Here is a 26,783-nt window from a genome sequence, read left to right as displayed (position 1 = left end):
AAGGTATTTGCTAAGGATTTTAGCAGACACCGAATTATTTGGATTCTTTGAAGGTAGATTTCGTCCTTGTGATTTGTCCACAGCCTCCTTCAGGGTTTGCTCAATCCGTTTTCCAGTTCCAAACCTTCTCTTTTTCTGTGCTTTGCTAACACAATATTCTTTATCATCAACTTTTGATTGTTACGGTTGTCTACAGTTTCTGCTGCTCCATTCAGCTTTTTCAAAACTTCATAGTGCTGATTCGTAGACTGAAGTGCTATTCTGGATTTCAGAATTATAATTCCAGAAAATAACGTTATATGTATATGCAGAAATGATGTGAGATTCAAGAATAATTATTGATGCTTCCTGAGGTTTGGTATGACAATTATTGTTACAAGATGTAAATGGGTACATGATAAGGTTTTATAGTGATCTTTCAGAGAGATTTAAGTCAAAGAGCAATAAAGTTGCTGGTAAGCTTACTACTAATGTGGTGGAATATAAAAGGTTCCCCAGTAACGATGGCGAAAAGACAACATATATATCAAGGTTATAATAAGGCTACTCCGGATGAAAAGTCGAAGTTGTCTTTTTGGAGCTGTGATAAAATTCGCTATTTTGAAAAGGGGTTGTAAAGTTATTTTGGGTATTAATAATGCTAAAGGATCTGACACGGATACGTGTTGAACCTTTGCTTAGGTTCAAGTGTCCTCCGAATGCAATCTATATGCATATATTCTTCATATGTATTGTGTGATTGGTTCATTCTCTCGATTGTTCCTTAATTGAGATGTTTTCAAGAATTTTGAAGGGTTTAGACGCAGGTTGTCATCATTAATATCTGTATAATGAATTCGTCATGAATTTTGAATGATACGAATATCTTTATGATTTCTGTGAATGAAAGTGATGTTCTAGCATAGTTTGAATTTAAAGTATGATTTTGAAGGATGTAGGAATTTAAGATTGATGGCACTTCTTAAATCTTGACTTGGATTTTGATCTATCAAAATCAGAATATGTAATTGAATTGGTATGGAAAATGGTTATCTTGAATTTTGTAAAATGATGTATATTGCTATGAAAGGAGAGAGTATAATTAACGATTGTCGAAACATCATTGAAAATGTGCAGTGTAACATATTAATGTGAACTTAAGTATTTCTCGGGTATTACCTACCCGTTAAAATAAAATTTCACAAATAATATTTTGTACAAAAGAATTTTTATTACAGTCTTTATGAAAATATATGTATGTATATTTTCTTCAGATGTAATATGGATTTAATGAGTTAATATTATATTAATCTCATTTGGTTTACGGTTGGAACTAGAAATAAATAATCCCTAAAACTTTAGAGATTACATAATCGCCGCAGAATATTTCTTCAACGTAAATGAAATAATTAATTAATACTTCATCACTCATTATTGTTGGTATCCCTCAGTGCCTGCGGTGCGTATGATGTTGATGCTCGTAATGCGGCTTGCGATGTTGAGGCTTGAGATGTTGTTGGTAATGATGTTGCTGGTGCTGGTATTGGTTTGATGTGAGTATAGATGATGAAAATTTGTTTTGTTTTGTATTGTATTGTGAAAGAAGATGTTTAAAGTTTCTTGAATAATAAGAGAGGTCAAGAGCTTTATAAAGGGAATGAAATGATGTAGGATGCACTTGCTAATGAAGTTTTGCTTCTCATGACAGTAAATTTTTTTTTTTTACTAAATAATTCACCATGAAAGATACGGAGTAAAGGTCGGATAGCCTCAATAATATTAGTAATATTATACTCGTTGCGGCATATCCTAGAAAGGAGAGAGAAAATGGTGTTACGAACGGGTTCGCCGGTAAGTGCCTCATGTTCTTCACCAAGAGGGCAATGTGGTGGATGGAAGGGATCACCTTCTTCTTGTCTCCAATGATTAAGTAGACTACGAACCTATCCACAATTCATCCAAAATAGATGATGGCTAATTGGTTGATCCATTTCGGTCACACTGCTTTCGGAGCTCGAGTGAAATTTCATATCGGAATTCGAGGGACTTGAACTAGTGGAGAGTTCCATTTCGTACTATTGAATAAAGAATTTTTCGATATGAAATGATTTCCGACTATCGGATGGTATTCTAATTAAATAGAATATCTATATATATAGAGCAAAACATTTCATAAATTACGGAGGAATTTACGGAATATGTTAGGCAAAGTTTACAGTAACAGATACGCTAAGATATGAATTAGCATATACGCTAAAATATGAACTTTGTCTATACACTATTTATGCAATCAATGCAGTAAGATGTGTCTAGACTAAGAATGATAAGCATGTAATTTTCTAAGGGTGATAAGCAGATGATTTCCGACTAGAAATGATAAGCAAAACTTTTGACATGCAGTTAAGGTCGAAGTCCAGACTCACTAATGCATCTTAATAACTATCCGTTAGACACACTAATGCAAGACATGGTTCGCTAAGACCACCGCTCTGATACCAACTGAAACGACTCGTCCATATTACTATAAACGTGGTACATTATTCATTGGTCCCATAGCGAGGTATTTGACCTCTATATGATACGTTTTAGAAAATATTGCATTCGTTTCATAAAAAGCACACTATTATTATACATAATGCATGTTTTAAATAATTGGGCGATTATTTAAGGAATAATCCCCATAATACATCGATTTTCAAATACTACACACGTGACATAACAGTCAAATACAATACATGACAAAGGTTTTATTGAATGCAACACTTTATTTAATTAAAAGCATGAGACTCCATGCACAGCTTGCTCAGATAATACAACAGCGGAAGACTTTCTTAAGGACCTGAGAATAAACATGCGTAAACAGTCAAAACAAAGGTTGGTGAGATATATAGGTTTATCATCGATATAAATATAGACCACAAGATTTCATAGTTATAAATATATGTACACTCGCAAGTGTATAAAAGTATTCTATAAGTTTTTGAGCGCTTCGGTAATCATACTTAACCATTAATGTGGCATATTCCCTTTATTATGAAATCTCCGTACACTGTACCAAGTGTAGTAAAAATGAAGTACTATGCAACTGTTTACGATACTAGAGCGACTAGCCCGATTGGGGTTGTCAAACCCGATAGATCTATCAATAGGATTCGCGCTTACATGTTCTTACAACATGTAAATATTAGTTACCAAGCTATTAGGGAAGATATGCAATGTGGTACAACTCAACGTACAATATATTTTAAGTACTTGTGTCCATGGCGTAAAACATAAAATGCATGTATTCTCATCCCAAAATATTTTTTAGAGTTTAAAAATGAGACTATATACTCATGGTACTAAAAGTATATTAATAATAAGTTTTCAACTTATTAAAAATATAACCGTCGTCCTTGAATTCACTAACCTATAACAATAATAACGATTCAGATAATAATACGACATATGAATAAAATAAATCAAGTTCATAGAATACTTATATAATAATTTTTAACATTTTATGTTAGTAGTCCATTGTTAGTAGTCCTTTGTTAGTAGTCCAAAATAGTCCGAAAAGTCCAACAGTCCAATAATCGGTATATATATATATATATATATATATATACATATATATATATATACATATATATATATATACACATATATATATATATATACATATATATATATATAATCTTAGAATTACCCCACGACGTATTGTATACGTATTGTCTTAGAATTAACTAAGACATATTGTGTACATATTGTCTTAGGATTTATCAAAACGTATTGTATACTTATTGTGTTAGGACGTACCAAGAATATTATTATACATATATACAATCACAGAATTAACCAAGATTATAATATTTTGTTATACTACTGATAACATGTCCAAATATATATAGGATATGGGTAAAGTTAACTAGGATATGGTTAATATAGTTTTTATAATATAAATTTCGTCCATACAACGTTAATTTTAGCAGATTTTGTTTTGCTCGCCAAATATTCATTACAACTCCGTTTAAAGTGAATCAAATTGCTATGGATTCATTAAGAAGTAAATTTTACAAAACCAATTCGAAAATTTCATCCCAAGTAGAAATTTTTAGAGCTTTACCCTCTTTTTGTGTCGGTGGACAGATTTGGAATAATCCCGGCATCCACCCAATATATGATTCTTGATAAAATACTTCCACTTTGTCTAAAATCATGAAAAAAATACTGGAAGTCTTATTTACATATATTAACATATTTTCAAAGTCTTAGCCTGGAACTCAAAGTCTAAGATAGGTTTTTAATTCCCAACCCAAAACAGCCCGATTTTTACCGAATGGAAATTAAATGATATATGTTAAGTTTCAAGGTGTTCTTCATATGTACAAGTTATAAGTTCTTATATTAACTTAATATAACATCATAATACATATAAATAAGTGTTATTAGAGTTAAGTTAGAAAGATTAGATTATTTTTTCAAACAAGCTTGGTGTTCACCAAAACAAGTTCTAGTTTTTACAAGTTTTATAAGTATAATAAGATAGCAACTATACAAGGAATTGAACAAGGATTTTGAGAAGTATTTTACCTTGATTATGAAGAGGAAAGTTTCTGAGATTAAAGTATGATATGAGAGCATTCAAGTGTGTGACGACCCGGAAATTTCCGACTAAATTTAAACTTTATCTTTATATTATTCTGACACGATAAGCAATGCTTGTTAAGTTAAATCTCAAGGATTTTAAACTATGTTTATACATTCATTTAAAATTCACGAACCATTAAATGAACATATATGAATATGTATGTATATGTGTATATGTTATAAATTGAAAATGTCAACAAAGTATTTAAAAGTATAATGCTTTATATGAACGTAATTGATTCAATATGATTATTGACGAAATTAAAAAAATATATATTAAATGATTGAATTATCAGAAACATTGAATTATGATTACAAGTCTCTGTTGAGAGGTCCACTATGATTTGAGAAATATATTCCTCTTAACGATATTCGGAATAATTTGTAAAGCTATTTATAAATATAAATAAAAAGTGTCATTTACGAAAGTTAGACAAAAGCTAGTGGAGAATTGGTTTCCATAATATTCTATTAATCTATTTTCAAACGTACAAAAACGTTTTCAGTTTAAAAAGAACTTTATTATTAAAACGTATATAACTTTTATAAATATCTAGAATCACTTTTGACAACTCATTACTTAACCAGTATAATAAATATAACGATATTTATATTTTATTTCATTAAATATATATAACGGTTTAAATTAATATTATATATATTTATACGCGTATTATACATACATAGTTTTTATACTTTAACTTTACCTTTACTTTACTTTTACTTTACTTTAACTTTAATAATTCACTTTAATAATTCATACTTTAATAATTCATACTTTAATAATTCACTTTAATAATTCATACTTTAATAATTCACTTTAATAATTCATACTTTAATAATTCACTTTAATAATTCATACTTTAATAATTCACTTTAATAATTCATACTTTAATAATTCACTTTAATAATTTATACTTTAATAATTCACTTTAATAATTCATACTTTAATAATTCAAAAATCTATTATAAATAGAATTCAATAGGTTTCATTATTTCATAGAAACTTGAAAATATATTTCTCTAAACTCTCTCAATCGATTTACATATATATATATTTGCTCTGTATTATTTCAAGATATTATTAGTATACATAAAATATTACGACGGAGTGATGTCCGAGTGATTTCAAAATAGTTTTTTGAATGAGTCGAAGCTAAGGAAATTATGGGTTATAGCTATGGAGGTGATGGGTATGGTTCATGGGTATGCTCGTGAGGTCAATCTAGTATTTATCATCTCCGTTACGTCTACGTACTTTTCTACAATATTGAATCTCAATATTGATACGTGAGCACTCATAACTTAACTTTTATATATCAATAGTGTATCCCTGACTAGTGCTCGAGTATATAGGATTATGCATGCTTGTACATTCGATATTGTCCTTAGATAGGTTTGTTGAATCCTGAATTAGATACATATGCTACTGAGATAGGGTATATGATATGCATGTCATTGGAAAGCTAGCGAAAAATTAAGAACTTTTCATTTAGATATCGAATGGTTTCGATGAACGGATTTGAAGTTATAGTCAACTGAATTTTAGTATTATTGTTAAAATGATTATTATTACTATCGTCGTTATTATTTTAATAGAAATATCATTGTTATTATAAAATATCACTATTACTATTATGTTAGTATTATCATTTTATCATAATAACATTTTTAGTAAATATAAATACTGTTATTTTTTTATAGAATAATAATAATTATTATTACAAAATAATACAACTTTTACTTATTATTATGATGATCAATATTATTTTATCAAATAAATAGGGGATACAAAGATATTTTTCAACGCGCGTAATATAATTACATTAATAATACTTACCACTATAGTTTTAAGATATTAAGTGAACTTTATAAATTTTACTACTTAAGATATATAAAAGTATATTTTATCATATATAAACGTTAATATAAATTTTTATTAATAAATGACTTTTATTATTATAAAATCTAATAAATATATTTAAATATATAAAACGACTATAGTTAAGTTATATAATAAACACGTATAAATTTTAGAAGTCATTTTGGGTCAAGTTGACTTTTGTTGACTTTTGCATATTAGTCTCGAGCATTAGGATTGTGGTACACTATGACTTGACCAAAAATTGTTAGACAAATATTGACCAACATATAAATATATATAATTAATATAGGTTCGTGAATCCGAGGCCAACCTTGCACTTGTTAAATGACGTTATATGTATTTTTACTACGAAATACAGTATGGTGAGTTTCATTTGCTCCCTTTTATATATATTTTTGGGACTGAGAATACATACGCTGTTTTTTATAAATGTTTTACGAAATAGGCACAAGTACTAAAACTAATTCTACGTGGGTTTAAACCAGAAATATACCCTTAGCTTGGTAACATTCAACTACTTGTCTATGTACGGTAGGCGCGAATCCTAAAGATAGATCTATTGGGCCTGACAAACCCCATCCTGACTATGGGATGCTTTAGTACTTCGAGGTTATTTTAAACACACCTGATCTGGTGTACTTCAGAGGGTAAAACATGAACGTTAAGGCTTGTTACCGGGTGCCTACAATTTATAGAATACTCTTATACACTTGCGAGTGTACATATATTTATAAACGGAAATCTTGTGGTCTATTAATATATTGAAATGATTGTTATGATAAACCTATGAACTCACCAACCTTTTGGTTGACACTTTAAAGCATGTTTATTCTCAGGTATTAAAGAAATCTTCCGCTGTGCATTAGCTCATTTTAAGGATATTACTTGGAGTCATTCATAGCGTATTTTGAAAGACGTTGCATTCGAGTCATTGAGTTCATCAAGATTATTATTATGTCAATTATAGTTGGATGTATTATGAAATGGTGTGCATGCCGTCAACTTTCGTTGTAAAGAAAGTTTATCTTTTAAAAACGAATGCAATGTTTGTAAAATGTATCATATAGAGGTCAAAATACCTCGCGATGTAATCAACTATTGTGAATCGTTTATAATGTATATGAACGGGTCCTTTCAGTTGGTATCAGAGCGGTGGTCTTAGCGAACCAGGTCTGCATTAGTGTGTCTAACTGATAGTCGTTAGGATGCATTAATGAGCCTGGACTTCGACCGTGTCTACATGTTAAAAGTTTTTCTTATCATTTTTGTCGGAAATTGCCTGCATATCATTCTTAGTCTAGACACGTCTTACTGCATTGATTGCATGAATAGTGTATAGACAAAATTCATATCTTAGCGTATCTGCTAATCCATATCTTAGCGTATCTGTTACTGTAAACTTTGCCTGACATATCCCGTAATTTCCTCTGTAATCTACGAAATCTTTTGCGCTATATATATAAATATTCTATGTAATTAGAATACCACCCGATAGCCGAAAAATCATTTCATATCGAAAAATTCTTTATTCAATCGAAGGAAATGGAATTCGTCATTAGTTCAAGTCCCTCGAATTCCGATATGGAATCCCACTCAAGCTCCGAAAGCAGTGTGACCGGAATGGATCAACCAATTAGCCATCATCTATTCTGGATGAATTGGGGATAGGTTCGTAGCCTCCTCAATAATTGGATACAAGAAGAAGGTGATCCCTTCCATCCACCACATTGCCCTCTTGGCGATGAACCTGAAGCACTTACCGGTGAACCGGTCCGAAACACCATTTTCTCTCTCATTTTCAGAGTATCTCGTCACGATTATATACTACATCAAATTCTAGATTTTATTTATCCGTTCGTCCGAACCGACAATCACCCCGATGTAATAGAAGAAGTCAACGAGCTTCGCGCTCGAGTAGTGGCTTTAGAGAATATGGTGCAAGGGTTACAAACACCAACAAATAACGAAGTATTAATTCATAATTTCAATTTTATTGAATAAATACTCCGTAAAAGTTATGTAATTTCTAAAGTCTTTAGGGATTATTCAGTTCTAGTTTCAACCGTAAATCAAATGAGTTTAATTTAATATTAACTCATTAAATCTATGTTACATCTGAAGAAAATATGCACATATATATTTTCATAAAGACTGTAATAAAATTCTGTTGTACAAAATATTAATTGTGAATTTTTTTTAACGGGTAGGTAATACCCGAGAGATATATAAATTCACAATTAATATATTACATTTTTCGAATCTGATTAAGCAAATCATCAACTATACTCCCAAAATCTCACAACAATATACATTCTTGTATAGAAATCAAAGCAACCATTCTCACCCAAATTTGATTACGCATTCTGATTTTGACAAATCAAAATCCAAGTCATGATTTAACAGAAGACATCACTCTTAGATTCCTACATCTTTTAAAGCTATACTTTGACTTCAAAACCATGTTAGAACATCATATGTATATTGACAATTACAAACTGTGTTCAAACTCTTCGAAGTTTTCGAAGACACTTCAAACAATGAACAATCGAGATGATGATCCAACCACATATTACCCACATTTATGTACCTAAAAAGCTCTCGAAGCCAAAGTCATAGTTCGACGCGTATCCGTGTCAGACCCTTTGGCATTTATTAGCTAAAATGACTTTTCAATTCCTTTTCAAAGTAGACAGTTTTGTCACAGCTCCAGCAAGTCAACTTCGACTTTTTAGTCGGACTAGTCTTATTATAACCTCAATAGATACGTTGCCCTTTCGTCATCGTTACTGGGGACCTTTCATATCTCGCCACCTTAGCAATAAACTTACCAACAACTTCAATTATCTTTGACTTTTCGAAAAATCATTATATTTATTGAAATCACATCACTTACTCATTCGCATCTTGTAACGAGAATTGTCATACGAATCATCGAAAAACAGTAACCAGTATTTTGAAATCTCGCAGCATGTCTACGCCAACAGTTATATGTGTACGTAAAACGTCTATCTCCTGGACTTACATACTTTGAATGTGAAGTTCTGAAAAATATTTTGAACTGCAAACTAGTTCTTGAAATGCTGACGAAGCATCAAAAACTGTAAACGATCTTAACAGTAAAAAGTTTGATGACAAAGAATAGTAAGGTGGAAAAGCTGAGAAAAAGAGAAGGTTTGGAACTGGAAAACGGATTGAACAGACTATGAAGGAGGCTGTGGACAAATCATAAAGACTAAATCTGCCTTCAAAGAATCCAAATGATTCAGTGCCTGCTAAAGTCATTAACGAATACCTTACTCTTTATTCTAAACCTTTACAGATAAATCTTCATCATCATCCATCAATATTAGAAATTCTAAGATATTATCATATCTTTCATTATAAATATCCGCGATATTTCTGAAGATATTTTCACAACTAATCTTATCTGAAGTCATTTATCTCTTTACGCTATCAGTGTTACATTATATAAGAAACTATTAGCTTCTATATTCTATAAACTTTCGAGTTTAAATTATGAATGTTTAGGAGAAGTGTTGGGAACTGAAGCATGAGTTAGTATATAATATAATGACACTTGATCAACGTGATTATATTACAGTAAGTCATGCTGAGTTTCTAATGGGACATGACGATTCACAGACCATGTCGTCATCATGTTCCATGTTACACGACTCTTGTATTCTATTTAATCTCTAAAAATATCAAGAATATATTTTTTTGATGATTCGGTCTTTTTAGGGTATTCTGGTAAATTAACAAATCAAGATCGTGTCATTACCATTTCCTTCTTAGAACATTAACTATGTTAATTCTGAAATTCATATCTGCGAATACTGGACCATTAAAAACGTTGCTTAATCGCAAGAAGAAGAAACGAAAGGACAAAACTCCAAAATAGAAATTGGAGTATAAATCGCAGCAAATAGAAGGGAGCATTAACTGTGGATGTCAATGATTATAGAAGACAAAAGCAGGGGCTTTGAAATATAAGGGAAGATATAAAACCCAACAACCACCCAAAAATTATAAACCGTATATATCGATGCATATAGCAATATAAAGACACGGAAGAACTAAAAACACTATAAAACCGAGAGTATAGTAGAAGTAAATAGATTCTTCCGGAGGCAGATGAAAAAGAAGAACGACAGATATGAAAGTGAGGAGTATATCGAGAATCAGTACTGGATGAAGCATATTGACAAATACTTTAAAATATGAGTTGAGGGAGAAAGAATAGAAGGTGTGAGTTGTAAGGAAACGAAGGAGGTGGATTTATAGTGAAATACCCGACAGAGAAATCAAGATGGATTATTGTATTAATTCGAAGAGAATCATAATCTCCTTAATCACCGAAGCATCAAATCCAACATAGATTACAAAGATTTTCTTTAAATTCGGAGATCAATTGTGATGACGTCAAAAGATATGACGAATCACTATAATCTTATTTCCTCATTTACGATAACTTCCCTCATACGCTTTGAGTAATCGAATTATTTTATCCATACTTCTTAGACATGATAAAACTTCATAATCGTCATAATAACATTCTCATTGTTAGCCATAACGACCTCTATCAAATTTCGGGGACGAAATTTCTTTAACGGGTAGGTACTGTGACAACCCGGAAATTTCCGACTAAATTTAAACTTTATCTTTATATTATTCTGACACGATAAGCAATGCTTGTTAAGTTAAATCTCAAGGATTTTAAACTATGTTTATACATTCATTTAAACCTCGACCAAATTCCAATGATTCACGAACCATTAAATGAACATATATGAATATGTATGTATATGTGTATATGTTATAAATTGAAAATGTCAACAAAGTATTTAAAAGTATAATGCTTTATATGAACGTAATTGTTTTAATATGATTATCGACGAAATTAAAAAATATATATATTAAATGATTGAATTATCAGAAACATTGAATTATGATTACAAGTCTCTGTTGAGAGGTCCACTATGATTTGAGAAATATATTCGTCTTAACGATATTCGGAATAATTTGTAAAGCTATTTATAAATAAAAATAAAAAGTGTCATTTACGAAAGTTAGACAAAAGCTAGTGAAGAATTGGTTTCCATAATATTCTATTAATCTATTTTCAAACGTACAAAAACATTTTCAGTTTAAAAAGAACTTTATTATTAAAACGTATATAACTTTTATAAATATCTAGAATCACTTTTGACAACTCATTACTTAACCAGTATAATAAATATAACGATATTTATATTTTATTTCATTAAATATATATAACGATTTAAATTAATATTATATATATTTATACGCGTATTATACATACATAGTTTTTATACTTTTACTATACTTTAACTTTACCTTTACTTTACTTTTACTTTACTTTAACTTTAATAATTCACTTTAATAATTCATACTTTAATAATTCATACTTTAATAATTCACTTTAATAATTCATACTTTAATAATTCACTTTAATAATTCATACTTTAATAATTCACTTTAATAATTCATACTTTAATAATTCACTTTAATAATTCATACTTTAATAATTCACTTTAATAATTCATACTTTAATAATTCAAAAATCTATTATAAATAGAATTCAATAGGTTTTATTATTTCATAGAAACTTGAAAATATATTTCTCTAAACTCTCTCAATCGATTTACATATATATATATATATATATATTTGCTCTGTATTATTTCAAGATATTATTAGTATACATAAAATATTACGACGGAGTGATGTCCAAGTGATTTCAAAATAGTTTTTTGAATGAGTCGAAGCTAAGGAAATTATGGGTTATAGCTATGGAGGTGATGGGTATGGTTCATGGGTATGCTCGTGAGGTCAATCTAGTATTTATCATCTCCGTTACGTCTACGTACTTTTCTACAATATTGAATCTCAATATTGATACGTGAGCACTCATAACTTAACTTTTATATATCAATAGTGTATCCCTGACTAGTGCTCGAGTATATAGGATTATGCATGCTTGTACATTCGATATTGTCCTTAGATAGGTTTTTTGAATCCTGAATTAGATACATATGCTACTGAGATAGGGTATATGATATGCATGTCATTGGAAAGCTAGCGAAAAATTAAGAACTTTTCATTTAGATATCGAATGGTTTCGATGAACGGATTTGAAGTTATAGTCAACTGAATTTTAGTATTATTGTTAAAATGATTATTATTACTATCGTCGTTATTATTTTAATAGAAATATCATTGTTATTATAAAATATCGTTATTACTATTATGTTAGTATTATCATTTTATCATAATAACATTTTTAGTAAATATAAATATTGTTATTTTTTTATAGAATAATAATAATTATTATTACAAAATAATACAACTTTTACTTATTATGATGATCAATATTATTTTATCAAATAAATAGGGGATACAAAGATATTTTTCACCACGCGTAATATAATTACATTAATAATACTTATCACTATAGTTTTAAGATATTAAGTGAACTTTATAAATTTTACTACTTAAGATATATAAAAGTATATTTTATCATATATAAACGTTAATATAAATTTTTATTAATAAATGACTTTTATTATTTTAAAATCTAATAAATATATTTAAATATATAGAAGAATATTCAAATGAAATCTATATTTAAGTTGAGATTGAGGGGACAAATCTCAGCCTTTAGATTGAGATTGATCAACGGATCAGATTAAAAGTCCCAATATATGGCGGAGGGGTATTTTCGTCCACACAAGCAAAATATGTTATACACCCACCGCTTGGAATTTCATTCCATCGTATCTGTATTTCACACACAAACACACACTTCTTTCTAGGGTTTCAACATCGACCGCTAATTTCCTTCGATCAATACCGATCAAAGCTGCCATTATCAACAATCATCAACAGCTATACACATTAATCGATTATCTTCCATCAAACATGGCTAAATAGGAGCATTCTCTAATCAAAAAATCGTCGTCGGCTGAAAAGCATGTTCCGGCTAATAAAAAAGCTCCGGCCAAAACTACTGGTAATTTTAACAAGTTTTTTTGATGTTCGTTTATAATCAATCAAGTTTGTTTGTATTCCTTTGATGATTTCAAATTTCAGGGTTTCGTCATATAGCATTCGTGTGTGTGCTTCTTTAAGCACATGATTTTTGTTGTGATTGTTTAATATGTGCTTTTTATCTTCTTTATGAGTTGCACATTTGTTGTTCTTAAATCAGATTGTATGTATAAGTTTTGTTATTACCTTTTAGGTTTTATCAATCACATGTGATTATTACAAGAAATCACTTTCGAATACACATTTAGCTGTTATATTTGCTTCTTTAATCACATGTTATTCGTTGTGATTGTTTAATATGTGCTTTTTATCTTTTGTATGAGTTGCACACCTTTTAGGTTTTATTCAATCACATGTGATTATATAATAAATCACTTTTGAAATCTGTTAACAAATGTTATTTGCTTCTTTAATCACATGTTATTTGTTGTGATTGTTTAATATGTGCCTTTTATATGTGTATGAGTTGCATATCTGTTGTTGCTAAATCAGAGTGTAAGTATAAATTTTGTGAGTATCTTCTAGGTTTTTTCAATCACATGTGATTATACAAGAAATCACTATGGAATTCACATTTAGCTGTTAACAAATGATATCACCTTTGATTTGTTTTGCTCAATGTTACTGATTTACTTTTGTAAATCACATTTTTCAGGTAAAAGAAAACACCAGTCTGTTACCAATGCCGTTGATAATCCCAAACAGAAACACAAAGTTAAGGATGTTCCTTCTGATGATGAAGTTGAGTCTAAGCTACCTGCTCTTAGGCTAAGGACAACACCGGCGCAGTTTGCAAAGGTGATGTGTTCGTTGACCCCCGAACAAAAAGTTTGTGTCACGAGACTTGGGTTTCGTTCTTTAATTGGGTTTAATATAGACCAATTGCCGGGTAATCTTGTTTACTATGTTGTTGACAATTTTGATGGTGATGAGATGATAATAAAGACTCAAAAAGGAAACATTAAGGTTGATTCCCAAGCTGTCCACGATGTGTTTGGACTCGAAGATGTTGGTACTGATATAGACACCTTGGAACTCAAGCTTGGTAGTCTTTTTGTTCAAAATTGGTTGAATCAGTTTCCACCACCCCCGTTTGTCACCCGTTCATCTTCACTGTGTTCTAAGATCCTGACCTCAACGGAAGTTGATAGTATCTTTCAGATGAACTTTATCATGTTGTTTGCAAGCACGATGGTGTCATGTGAAAGAAATGGGAAAGTGAGTTCGTATGTGTTGATGAGGTTGTCTGACGATGTTGATATTTCAAGTATCAACTGGTCCATGTTTCTTCTTTCTTCATTGAAATATAGCAAAAATGGATGGAACAGAAATGATCCCAACTGTTTCTACACCGGTGCTGCTACTTTTCTCACCGTGAGTTATCTTTTCATTATCTATATATCATATATGATTTTCAACAATCTTTTTTACGAATTGGTTTGATAACTATGATTTTTTTTTCGTGTTTGTTTCTTAGCTGCTCTATCTCGACCGTACAAAGTTTGATTCTTTTCCTGTTGTTCGTGGGCGTCCAGTTTTCAAGAACTGGAAAGGAGCCATTGCGGTTCGTGCAAAGAAAGAGGCTGAGCTCGGATCATTTGGGCTGTTGGAACTTGCAGATGAATATGACGAAGAAGCAGAAAATGGGGAGGGTTTTCTCAAACTTGAAGATGAGGATAAGGCTGATCTGCGTGCGATTGAGGTAGGTTTTTTTTTTTTTTTTTTTATAATTCAAACACCTGTTTTTACTAATTAAATCATGCTGTGTTAGTATGATTTTTTGTATACAATCACCTGTGATTGAATTTTTGTATACAACCACATGTGATTTTATGATAAAATCACATGTGATTGATTTTTTGTATACAATCACCTGTTTTCACTAATTAAATAATACATGGTCTGATTATACATTCAGTAAATAATATTATATTATGCGATAACTTTGATCTTTTTTTATAACTATTCTAAGCTTTTTGCACATTATATGCAGGGTTATTGTGAAGTTATCGAGGAGAAGTTTAAATTGGTCAATGAGTTGAAGCATTTTTTATCACGGACAATACGTGAAAGTTTGTCCAAGTACCCAGATGAGAAGATATTGATATCTTATGAAAAGAAGTTGAACGAAGTCTTTAAAATGGATGTATGTGATGTGAAGACTGACGATGAGATGGAGGATGAGTCAGAGGGAAAAGACGATGATGATGTCAACAATGATGAGTCAGAGGGAAAAGACGATGATGATGAGAAGAAGGCCGAGTCAGAGGGAACTGACGATGATGATGATGACGATGATGATGACCACGATGATGATGAGAAGAATGCTGATTCGAAGAAAAAAGATGATGAATGTGTTGATGTAAACAAGGTTGAGTCTGAGAAAAAGATTGATGATGGGCAATCCAAGGCTGATGATGATGTGAATGATGAGCAAGAAGTTAATCTTGATTCCGATGATCCAATTGTTCCAGTTGTGACAGAAGTTGTAGGTCCAAAGGTTGCTGAGAAAGATGTTGACAAATATCAAAATGAAGAAGAGTACACATCTTTGACACAATGGTTTAACAACAACGTTAATGAGGTCGTTGATATTTGTGAAATTATATCTTTACTTAATGCACCAACAAGCCTTACATGGTTACCTGTTCATAATACTCTAACAATGATGAATTTAACACCACCTACTTTTCATCTCTTATCTCAGGAGGATAAATATGAGAACAAGGAGTATGATGAAGCTGTGAAATTGTTAGACAAGGGCAAGTTGGCAAGCAGCCCTGAAGTTGGAAAAACGTTACCGAAACAAACGGCTGTCCAGTCAAAGAAATTTTGTAAAAAAGCTATAAAGAAAGATCGGACAATCGTTCTTAGATCTGCTTATATCAACAAGCTGACTGTTGTGTCTGACATTCTGACAAACTCTGAGCTTATTTTGGCTATGGAATTATTTTCGATGAAGCTTAGCCCTTCGTGAGTTTTCTAAAATTTTTCCTTTTAATACATACAAATCCTTCTGCTTTATAAGCCAATCACATGTGATTATATTATGAAATAACATGTGATTTTATTATGAAATCACATGTGATTATATTCTGAAATCACATGTATTAAACTAACCCCCCCCTCCTTTTTTTTGTTTGTTAGTGAGACTGTTTTTGAATCAAGAAAAGGCAGCATGATACACCGTCTTAGTTTGGAATCACTTTGCCCCTATGTTTATGTTGAGGCTAGTGTAATTGATTTATGGAGCTTTATACTGAACGAAGAGCAAAAGTACAGAGGACAATCTAGCCCGTCTAGGTTTTTTTTCCCTTCTTCAATCATTGTAAGTTTTATCGTTTAAAAATTTTTATGTACTATATTAGCTTGCTGTTTCTATCTGTGTGTTATGGTTCTTAATACTTAGTCACATGTGATTGTTATATATAATCACATGTGATTGTTATATATATAATCACATGTGATTATTATAGATATAATTACATATTATTGTTATATATGATCACATGTGTTATTTTATTTACAGTATTCTTACTTGTATGACAACAAGAACATGAAAAAGGAAGATAAGCTGATGATAATCAAAGAAAGTGCTAATGCTTGGTTTCGATTTTTTCCAAAGCTTGCGTCACTCCGAAAAATTGATCTTGTATGTTATTTCTAGCTTACATTTGTAGGTCTATTTGCCTTTATATCATAATCAATTATTTGTGTTCTAATAATTTCTTTCTTTTTTGATTTTTTACAACAGGTATTTTTCCCAATCTGCAGACATGGGCATTTCTTTGTCTTGGTGATTGACATGAAAGTTCCCAAGCTCTACATACTTGACAACTCTTCGGTAGTTAAAAACTATGCTGCAAGATATGCCAAAGTTTTCAATCTTTTGGTTAGTGTTTATTATAATATCATTACTTGTACGTTTTCCACTTCAATATCAGTTTTTTTTGCTTCCCCTGTTTACACTTAATATTTTTAAACATCTGCTCAATCATTAATTTAATAACTATTCATTTTTTATGATTTTGTTTTTTCCAGCTATATGCTTTTGCTGAACATATGAAATTTCATAAGCATCCTTTTGCAAATCAAATTGAAAAATTGGAACGAATTAGGATTTCGCTGCCATGGAAAACAATAGATAATGTTGTGGATTGTGGCGTGTTTGCTATGTTCCACATGGACATGTTTAAAGCAAGATCAGAGAATGAGTGGTCTGATGTATTGGTGCCTGAGTCGGCTGAACAAAAGAATCAGCTACGGAAGCTGAGGATTCGCTATGCATCGAAGATTTTGTCGCATGATCTAAACATACATGCTGAGCAGATGTTAAGAAATGCAAAAAATTTTGCCGCATTCCATGAAAAGAAAGATTATAGGAAGGTTATCATTTCTGCAAAACAATCAAGAGGTGTCCGAGTTGAAAAAGCTAAAAATCAAGAGGTGCATGACCAGCAATCTAATGAAGAGTGAAGTTTTTTGAAGATGTATTTTATTGTTCTGCTTTGATAGTTCAGTGTATGGTTAGATGTAGATGGTTGGAAAGATGTGTTTTGGTTAATGACATATTAGTGGTTAGATGTTGATGGCTCTTTTGGTCAAGATGTTTTTTGGTTAATGACATGCTACTTGATATTTTAATGCATGGTTTAGATGTTCATATATTTATTGTCTCTAATGCTTGGATGGTTATGATTCTTGGTGGTTGATGGTTGATTAAAAATACTATACAGCTACAAGTTATTCCTCATGCAATCACATGTGATTTTTGCATTTGCAATCACAAGTGATAATACATAACAATCACATGTGATATTACATATATAATCACTTGTCTTATTCAATCAAATCTGATGGTAATATAAAATCACATGTGATTGAACTACTTAATCACATGTGATTTTAGTATATAATCACAACCGTTAACATACTTTATGTGATATAAAATCACATGTGATTGAACTACTTAATCACATGTGATTTTAGTATATAATCACAACCGTTAACATACATTATGTGATATAAAATCACATGTGATTGAACTACTTAATCTCATGTCATTGTCTTATTCAATCAAATCTGATTGTAATATAAAATCACATGTGATTGAACTACTTAATCACATATGATTTTAGTACATAATCACAACCGTTAACTACATTCTTTTACAAATTGATTTTGCAAAGACCTCTCACCACCATTAGGACCCATCACATGGTTTTTGGGTTTAGGGACTAATTGATTTTACAAATGATTCTTAATGTCATTGGCTTTATTCAATCACATGTGATTATAATATAAAATCACATGTGATTGAACTACTTAATCACATGTGATTACAGTATATAATCACAACTGTTGATATACATTCTGTAAAATCAAAACCATAAATAAAAAATGTTCCAAACACATTAACAATTTTTAACAGTTGTTCTTGAAATAAAGTAACAAAATATAAAAAAATGAAAGTCAAACATTTAATAGGAACACCAAAATTAACAATTGTACGAATATAAAAAATAAAAAATAAAAAATAAAATCAACGTTTGTCTTTGTCACAACCCCTGCAATTGTGTTCATGTGATCCACAATTACTGCAAGTAATCTTTCTTTTTTTGCTTTCCAAAATTCCTTTCTCTTTTTCACTCATGAGACGCTTATCTTTTCCACAACCTTTGTATCTCCCAACCGGTGGGTTTTGTATGTCTAATGAATTAGGTTTTGAAACACCAACCATTTCTTGTATGACATCATCTTTTTTCTTAAACTGTTTTGGCACTTGAGCCTCAACTTCTTTCTTCACCATTTTATCTTTTTCAAGAAGCACTTGTAGCATCGTTTCATCCTGCCCAATTAGTTCAACACAATCATCAACAACTGATGTGATTTCATTAATAGAATTTTGAACAGCAATGTTTTCGTTGCCATATCTGTTTCTCCTTGATCTTAACTCTGGTGGTATTATATCCCTTCTCCAACGCCTCATTATGTATTTTTCAGGGATTTCATCTATATTATCGTTCTTCAATACCCAAAAACAATGTCTACAAAGAAGACCAAATCTTAGATAGTGTCTACATGTACATATTATTGATCCATCTTGGCAGTTATGAAGTACCTTCATAATGAAAAAAGTATGAAACTGATTTATAAGCCAATCACAAGTGATAAGTACCTATTTAAATATGACAACTGATGTATAAGTCAATCACAAGTGATAAGTACCTATTTAAACTATTTTAACAAGTGAGATTCAAACTATTGCACAAATGTTATTCCATACATGAAAAAATATGTAAATTAGTTTACCTTGTATTTGAAGAACTCTTTTTCTTCATTCGAGCCTTCCCTTTTATCCTCCATACGTGAGCCTTCATCTTTTTTTTCCTTCATTCGAACCTTCATTCGAACCTTCATTTTTCTTCCCTTCATTCGAGCATTCCTTTCTCTTTTCCAATTTCTCCTTAACAACAAATATTTCCGTGTATTCCTCTTTGTCCATTTTATCCAACGAACATTTATACAAAGCTGCAACAATCTCTTGTTGAATAATCAGAAAAATTGTATTTGTGTATACCTTCGATGCATGTTTTTCAATTCTTAGCAACGTTAATAATTTTGGGTTTTTCTTGATTGTCTGTACATCCAAAGATTCTTGTTTTGACCTCTGTTTTAACATGGCAGATTCAAAGCCGTCCATAAAAGTCAACAGATTTGATGCAGATCTTGTAAAGTGTGAAAAAAAAGTATTTTCACTCTCTGATCTTGAAGTAGTTCGCATCAAACCAAACATTTCAGTCTCGATGAAATATGCTGGTATCCAACTTGATCTAACATCAAACATATATTTGAACCAACTGTCATTCTTCAATGAAAAATCGTCCATCAACTTTTCCCATTTTTCTTCAAAAACAGTTGGTTCTATGTACATATTCCACACAATTTTATCAAATCTCTTCTTGAAGTCTTTTTCTTGTTTGTCTTCAATATTAGGATTTGCTTCTTGAATCTGTAATCACATTTGATTGGTTAATAATTCATATTAAGAAAATTATGTATATGTATCATTAACCATTTCAATCGCATGTGATTAGTTACATGTAGTCTTCAATAACAAAACTCATACCTTTGATGGCACCTTCCTCATAATGTGCCACATGCATAGTCTATGCTTTGCCGTCTTAAAGACCTCTTTTATGGCTATCACCATTGATTTATCCTGATCGGTCACAATCATGTTTGGCTCTTTCCCGAATGTCTTCATGAAGCAATTAAGTAGCCATTTGTAACTCTCGGCTGTTTCATCCCTGATCATTGCCGCAGCAACAGTGACACACCTACGGTGGTTATCTATTCCAGTAAATGGTACAAACTTGAGGTTGTACCTGTTAATAAAAAGACAATGTTAGAAACTCAGATAAGCCAAACAACCTGTCAATCACATGTGATTAGAAGCTGTAAAAACCAGGTATCATACCTGTTAGTTCTATATGTTGCATCAAATGAGATAACATCACTAAACTCCTTGTAGTTGCACTTTGCAACTTCATCCGCCCAGAAAATGGAATGTAATTGACTTTTTTCAAGCTTGTACTCAAATGAAAAACCAGGAACATATTTTTTCCTTTCTTCCATTTTGTTAACGAGCATTTGAGAATCAGTTGCATTGATAAACACATTCAAATCTCGTTTCCAGTTTCTGAAGTCAATTACAGTTCCATGAACATTTTTTTCAGACCCTTTCATATTGCTGTAAACTTCGTATGCCTTTGTTGGACCAATATTTGATACCGTCGAATGGTATACAAACAACTTCTCTGCATACCTCATTTGTCTTTCCTTTTTACTTAAATGTCTGTATTCTATCGGTAGCAACTCATGATTATGTTGTTCTTCAAAGTCAGCAAGAACGAAAGTATCTGTTCCATACACCCGGTCGAATCTAACTTTAGCCCTACATCCTGTGCATTCCATGTTGCTTTTCCGAATTGGCTTTTTAGTTTCTTGTAATGTGTCAAAGTAGACTTCCTTTGGTGTGCCAGCCTTGTTGCATAAGTAATATTTTTGTTTCACTAATCCAGATTTTGCAGTTTTTTGTCCAGCCTTTCTTATGTCAAAACATGCATGATATGCATATAACCTATACATCTCTTCACATTGATCAAGTGTTCCATAATTATGACCAATGACCGGTAAGAAAAGTTTGTCAACAATTGGTGCATAATACAATGATCCACCCGGTGTTTCGTTTTACGTGTTGCAGTTGCTTTTGGTGAATTATAATCTGTGGAAAACAAATTACAATGTTAATTAAATGTTTAATTGAAATAAGAGACAATATACATATCACATAATATATTATCATATAACGCAATCACATGTGATTCAATAAGTAAAAATTTACAATAATTCTATTTTCAACTTCATCTTCATTGTATTCATCAGTAATCACTTTAAATCCCAGTAATGTATTATCATAAAACAATCACATGTGATTTTTACAAGAAATTACATGTGATTTTACACCAGATATTACTTAAAGTCACAAAAACACTAATTCATTAAAAGCTAATCACATGTGATTGAATGAGTAAAAATTTACAACAATTCGATTTTTATCTTCATCTTCATTGTATTCATCAGGAACCACTTTTAAATCCCAGTAATGTATTATCATAAAACAATCACATGTGATTTTACAATATATTACATGTGATTTTACACAAGACATTACTTAAAGTCACAAAAACACTAATTCATTAAAAGCTAATCACATGTGATTGAAGACGAAACGATATACATACCATCATCATTCTGGATTTCGTTGATGTCTTCATCACTGATATCGTATTCCCTCTCTGGTTCCATTGCTTAAATTGAAGGTGTATATGAATTGATTGATCAATGAATTCGTATGTTAAGCAATTCGGAGTGAACGAGTGATTATCAATCTAAGTTAATGACGTTAGGTAATCCTATAATCAAGCAATCCGACTGAATTAATCAGAGTTAATGACGGAATCGAACTGATTGTTCGCCGGATAATCGTCAATCGCCATCACCAGGATCGTTTAGGGTTTTTGAAGGTTTTCGTTCGAGAGTGATTTGTTTCGTAGTAGGATTTCTATTTTTTGTAAAATGACCATAATACCCTCGCTGTATTAATTGGTGCTTTAATCTGGATCATTGATTAAAAGTGATCCAAAGGCTGAGAACCGCCCCTTGGATTTCAACCTTTTTAATGGTTTCTTTGGAATACAACTCTAAATATATAAAACGACTATAGTTAAGTTATATAATAAACACGTATAAATTTTAGAAGTCATTTTGGGTCAAGTTGACTTTTGTTGACTTTTGCATATTAGTCTCGAGCATTAGGATTGTGGTACACTATGACTTGACCAAAAATTGTTAGACAAATATTGACCAACATATAAATATATATAATTAATATAGGTTCGTGAATCCGAGGCCAACCTTGCACTTGTTAAATGACGTTATATGTATTTTTACTACGAAATACAGTATGGTGAGTTTCATTTGCTCCCTTTTATATATATTTTTGGGACTGAGAATACATGCGCTGTTTTTTATAAATGTTTTACGAAATAGGCACAAGTACTAAAACTAATTCTACGTGGGTTTAAACCAGAAATATACCCTTAGCTTGGTAACATTAAACTACTTGTCTATGTACGGTAGGCGCGAATCCTAAAGATAGATCTATTGGGCCTGACAAACCCCATCCTGACTATGGGATGCTTTAGTACTTCGAGGTTATTTTAAACACACCTGATCTGGTGTACTTCAGAGGGTAAAACATGAACGTTAAGGCTTGTTACAGGGTGCCTACAATTTATAGAATACTCTTATACACTTGCGAGTGTACATATATTTATAAACGGAAATCTTGTGGTCTATTAATATATTGAAATGATTGTTATGATAAACCTATGAACTCACCAACCTTTTGGTTGATACTTTAAAGCATGTTTATTCTCAGGTATTAAAGAAATCTTCCGCTGTGCATTAGCTCATTTTAAGGATATTACTTGGAGTCATTCATGGCGTATTTTGAAAGATGTTGCATTCGAGTCATTGAGTTCATCAAGATTATTATTATGTCAATTATAGTTGGATGTATTATGAAATGGTGTGCATGCCGTCAACTTTCGTTGTAAAGAAAGTTTGTCTTTTAAAAACGAATGCAATGTTTGTAAAATGTATCATATAGAGGTCAAAATACCTCGCGATGTAATCAACTATTGTGAATCGTTTATAATGTATATGAACGGGTCCTTTCAAAGTGTGTGTTTTTTTTAGTTTAAGAAAATGTGGAGTAAAAATGAGTTAAAATGGTCCTTATTTATAAGCTTATAATTTTGGCTTTTAGTGAAAATATCTAAGATAAGTTAAATTGTATTAAGTCATGCATGACATAATAAATTGATTAGGTCATGGATGACATATTACACAAATAATTGCAGATTTCTATTGGTATATACCAATAGTAAATACTTCTAGAAGCTGTGTATAATACGGGTAAAAATACCGTATGAATGCGAGTAGAATTCTTTGAGGAAATTGAACGAAAATACGAGTATAGCTATCCTTTATATGTATTGGTATATTATAAAGTGTATTCAATACTTGTAAGGATGTATTTACACTCGTAATACATTATATGTAAATACATTTTAACATAAGTTAATTACGTCGTTTAAATAGTAATATATATATTGTTTGAAAACTCTTTAAATTAGTAGTATGAAAATATATATATATATATATATATATATATATATATATATATATAATACTTTGTTAATATACTTAATGAGATATTTAATTATCATATTTTCAAGTTAAATATATATATAAATCCATATATATACACAATAATTAAACAATTACACAATTAAATCAAGTTATGACGTTCGTGAATCGTCGGAATAAAAGGGTGACCAAAAGCTTGTGTAAAACTCTTTCCGGAGGTTCAAGACTTATTAAAATTCATTGCTTATCAAGTCGGTATTATATAGAGATTAAGTTTAAATTTGGTCGGAAATTTCTGGGTCGTCACAATCATTCCGTCACCAATAAAACCACCACACACCACCACAACAATCCACTACAATCCACCATTGTAAACCCACCATAAACCTCAACAAACAACCAAGGATTGCTGCTACTACATGTTTCTGTTTCAGCCGTACACCTTCCTCTCTCTTCTCTCTCTCTCCCTACTTTCTTTCTTCCTTCCTTCATAAACCCACACACACGTACACCAATCTTGTTCAACCTACTGCTCGAACAGCTTATATTTGTTGCTGTAACATTCCTTTCTGTGTGAAATCACGATAAAAACAAACGATGTTAATACAGTAATCGATGGCTACACACATCGTGTAAAAGTTTAAGTTACACGTTCGCCTGTAAGTATACACTATTCACGTAATCTGGTGTCCACATTAAACGTTTTGCGTAAAACCTACGAGTACCACGTAATTTAGAAAACCTTGATGACAAACGTTTACGGCTATTTCTAGTTTTCTGTTATTCTATTCAAACTCCACAGGATACTAGTCGATTGCAGTTACTATTGCTCCTCTTTTGTTTGCTTTAGTCGAAACCCACCTTGCAACACCTATATCCCCAACTTCTTATGCACCCAAAACAAAACCCATTTGAAAAACCCACTGAAAATTCGCTGATTGAAGCTTCCTTCTATTTCTGTTTTCGATATTCTGTTTTCGATACAATGAATAACAGAAGTTAAATAGACAGAATGATGATTGCTGCTATCTGTTTTGGTTTCAACTCGACAAACCACACCATTGAGATGCTTCTGTTTACTTCCATGTGCAACTATTCTTTTTTCTGTTTTCATTTTCAATCAAGCATCCCAAAACCCATCTATTGATGTTACTGCTACTGCACTTATAACCTATTCAAACTGCCTCTGTTACAGTGCAGTTATTTTCTTGTGTTTCTATTCGATGCAACACCAACCGAACAAGACCACTGCTACTGTTTTGTTTTCAAGTTCATCACCACATGAACCGTTGTTAGATGCTTCTGCATCCTGTTAACCGTTGTTCGAGCAACACAAGACCACCTGATAGTTTCTTTAAGTACGAACCAAAATTTTAAGAAACAAAAGAAGGAAGAAGTAGTACGCGTATTTTGTTAGATAATAGGTTTGGCCCAAGTCCGATATGTGGGCTTGGGTCCATTAGGGTTTCAGGTTATTAGGGTTTCCAGAATGTTCTATGTACTCTATAAATAGTGTTTGATATCATCAATAATATTTACGGGTTTTAGTGTTCAACATGGTATCAGAGCTTAGGTCTGATCCCGAGACCTAGGCGGTCGCCACGAGCCGCTATCTTTGTAATACCCGTCAATTCTCTTCTTTTTATCTTTCTCGTAGGTTGTAAAAACCTAATACTTTGAAAATCAAAAACCCAAGAATTCTCATCTTATTACATGTACAACATCAAATCGGCAGCAATATTGCTAAAAATTGGGGTTTTGACAACTTGTTAATATAGTATGGTATACAACAATTTCAAATATGCAAGTGGGACATGATGGCCGACCGAAAGGGATTACTTAAAGGGACGTTCATTTTTTTTTTTAGTAATCATGATGATAAAGTAAGGAAAAGGAGGTTACAGTGAATTGATATAGTGATAACGATGTTACAATAGGATGATGAATATGATTAGGATGATGATGATGATGGCCTGATTATAATGATGATGATAAGCCGAAGTCAGTCAATTGATTTGTTATTCGCTGCTGGTTACTAGGTTATCCATCGAAGTATACAGATAAATTATTAAAGGATCAGTTTGATTAAATGGGTTACAAGTATTGGGCCGTAAAAGATCAAGATATTTATTAGTGGGCCGAGAGTTCCTTTATCTGCTGGGCTGTATTTTTAACTTGGGCCATTTGGGTTTGATAAAGAAGAAGTAGAAAACGAATCATAGGTTAAATAAATTAAGCTGTGAATTAAATCAGATAAAATGAGACAGAGGAACGGTTTAGTGGAATGTTTGTTAAGCGAGAGGTTTTGGGTTCAACTCTGGGCAGTGGAGTTCCTTTTTAAATGCTTGTTTCTTCAAAGGATGTCTTCTATTATTATTATTATTATTATTATTATTATTATTATTATTATTATTATTATTATTATTATTATTATTATATA

At 31.2% G+C, this 26,783-nt stretch overlaps 3 protein-coding genes across 3 annotated transcripts; 2 read left to right on the top strand and 1 right to left on the bottom strand.

Annotated features, from left to right (window-relative positions):
• Nucleotides 1-14,025: 14,025 nt before the first annotated feature.
• On the top strand, nucleotides 14,026-18,040 carry LOC139842450 (uncharacterized). Its single transcript, XM_071832589.1, has 7 exons — nucleotides 14,026-14,059; nucleotides 14,220-14,362; nucleotides 16,272-16,537; nucleotides 16,712-16,892; nucleotides 17,094-17,216; nucleotides 17,319-17,456; nucleotides 17,606-18,040. The coding sequence occupies exons 1-7, from the start codon at nucleotides 14,026-14,028 to the stop codon at nucleotides 18,038-18,040; spliced, it is 1,320 nt and encodes a 439-aa protein (XP_071688690.1).
• On the top strand, nucleotides 14,362-16,219 carry LOC139886415 (uncharacterized). Its single transcript, XM_071870231.1, has 4 exons — nucleotides 14,362-14,938; nucleotides 15,042-15,266; nucleotides 15,558-16,148; nucleotides 16,196-16,219. The coding sequence occupies exons 1-4, from the start codon at nucleotides 14,366-14,368 to the stop codon at nucleotides 16,217-16,219; spliced, it is 1,413 nt and encodes a 470-aa protein (XP_071726332.1). The 5' UTR covers nucleotides 14,362-14,365.
• Nucleotides 18,041-19,940: 1,900 nt separating the features above from the next.
• LOC139842442 (protein FAR1-RELATED SEQUENCE 5-like) lies at nucleotides 19,941-22,435 on the bottom strand. The gene is made up of 5 exons (XM_071832581.1): nucleotides 22,372-22,435; nucleotides 21,822-21,851; nucleotides 21,045-21,717; nucleotides 20,694-20,952; nucleotides 19,941-20,576 (listed from the first exon to the last, which is right to left on the bottom strand). Exons 1-5 carry the CDS (start codon nucleotides 22,433-22,435, stop codon nucleotides 19,941-19,943), a joined length of 1,662 nt encoding a protein of 553 aa, XP_071688682.1.
• Nucleotides 22,436-26,783: the final 4,348 nt, after the last annotated feature.

This window comes from Rutidosis leptorrhynchoides, chromosome 1 (genome assembly GCF_046630445.1).
Source record: "Rutidosis leptorrhynchoides isolate AG116_Rl617_1_P2 chromosome 1, CSIRO_AGI_Rlap_v1, whole genome shotgun sequence".
Taxonomy (NCBI): domain Eukaryota; kingdom Viridiplantae; phylum Streptophyta; class Magnoliopsida; order Asterales; family Asteraceae; genus Rutidosis; species Rutidosis leptorrhynchoides.
The sequence above is the reverse complement of the archived record's forward strand: the minus strand, read 5'-3'. Positions and strand labels throughout refer to the sequence as shown.

Excerpts from the sequence above, each read along its gene's own strand:
- LOC139842450 (XM_071832589.1), top strand. The coding sequence starts at position 14,026 with ATGAGTTGCATATCTGTTGTTGCTAAATCAGAGT. Across the intron at positions 16,893-17,093 it reads TTTTCCCTTCTTCAATCATT|TATTCTTACTTGTATGACAA; the intron begins GTAAGTTTTATC and ends TTTTATTTACAG. Across the intron at positions 17,457-17,605 it reads CCAAAGTTTTCAATCTTTTG|CTATATGCTTTTGCTGAACA; the intron begins GTTAGTGTTTAT and ends TGTTTTTTCCAG.
- LOC139886415 (XM_071870231.1), top strand. The coding sequence starts at position 14,366 with ATGTGTTCGTTGACCCCCGAACAAAAAGTTTGTGTCACGAGACTTGGG. Across the intron at positions 14,939-15,041 it reads GTGCTGCTACTTTTCTCACC|CTGCTCTATCTCGACCGTAC; the intron begins GTGAGTTATCTT and ends TTTGTTTCTTAG. Across the intron at positions 15,267-15,557 it reads CTGATCTGCGTGCGATTGAG|GGTTATTGTGAAGTTATCGA; the intron begins GTAGGTTTTTTT and ends CATTATATGCAG.
- LOC139842442 (XM_071832581.1), bottom strand. The coding sequence starts at position 22,435 with ATGGAACCAGAGAGGGAATACGATATCAGTGATGAAGACATCAACGAA. Across the intron at positions 21,852-22,371 it reads CGAAATCCAGAATGATGATG|ATTATAATTCACCAAAAGCA; the intron begins GTATGTATATCG and ends TGTTTTCCACAG. Across the intron at positions 20,577-20,693 it reads TGAGGAAGGTGCCATCAAAG|ATTCAAGAAGCAAATCCTAA; the intron begins GTATGAGTTTTG and ends ATGTGATTACAG.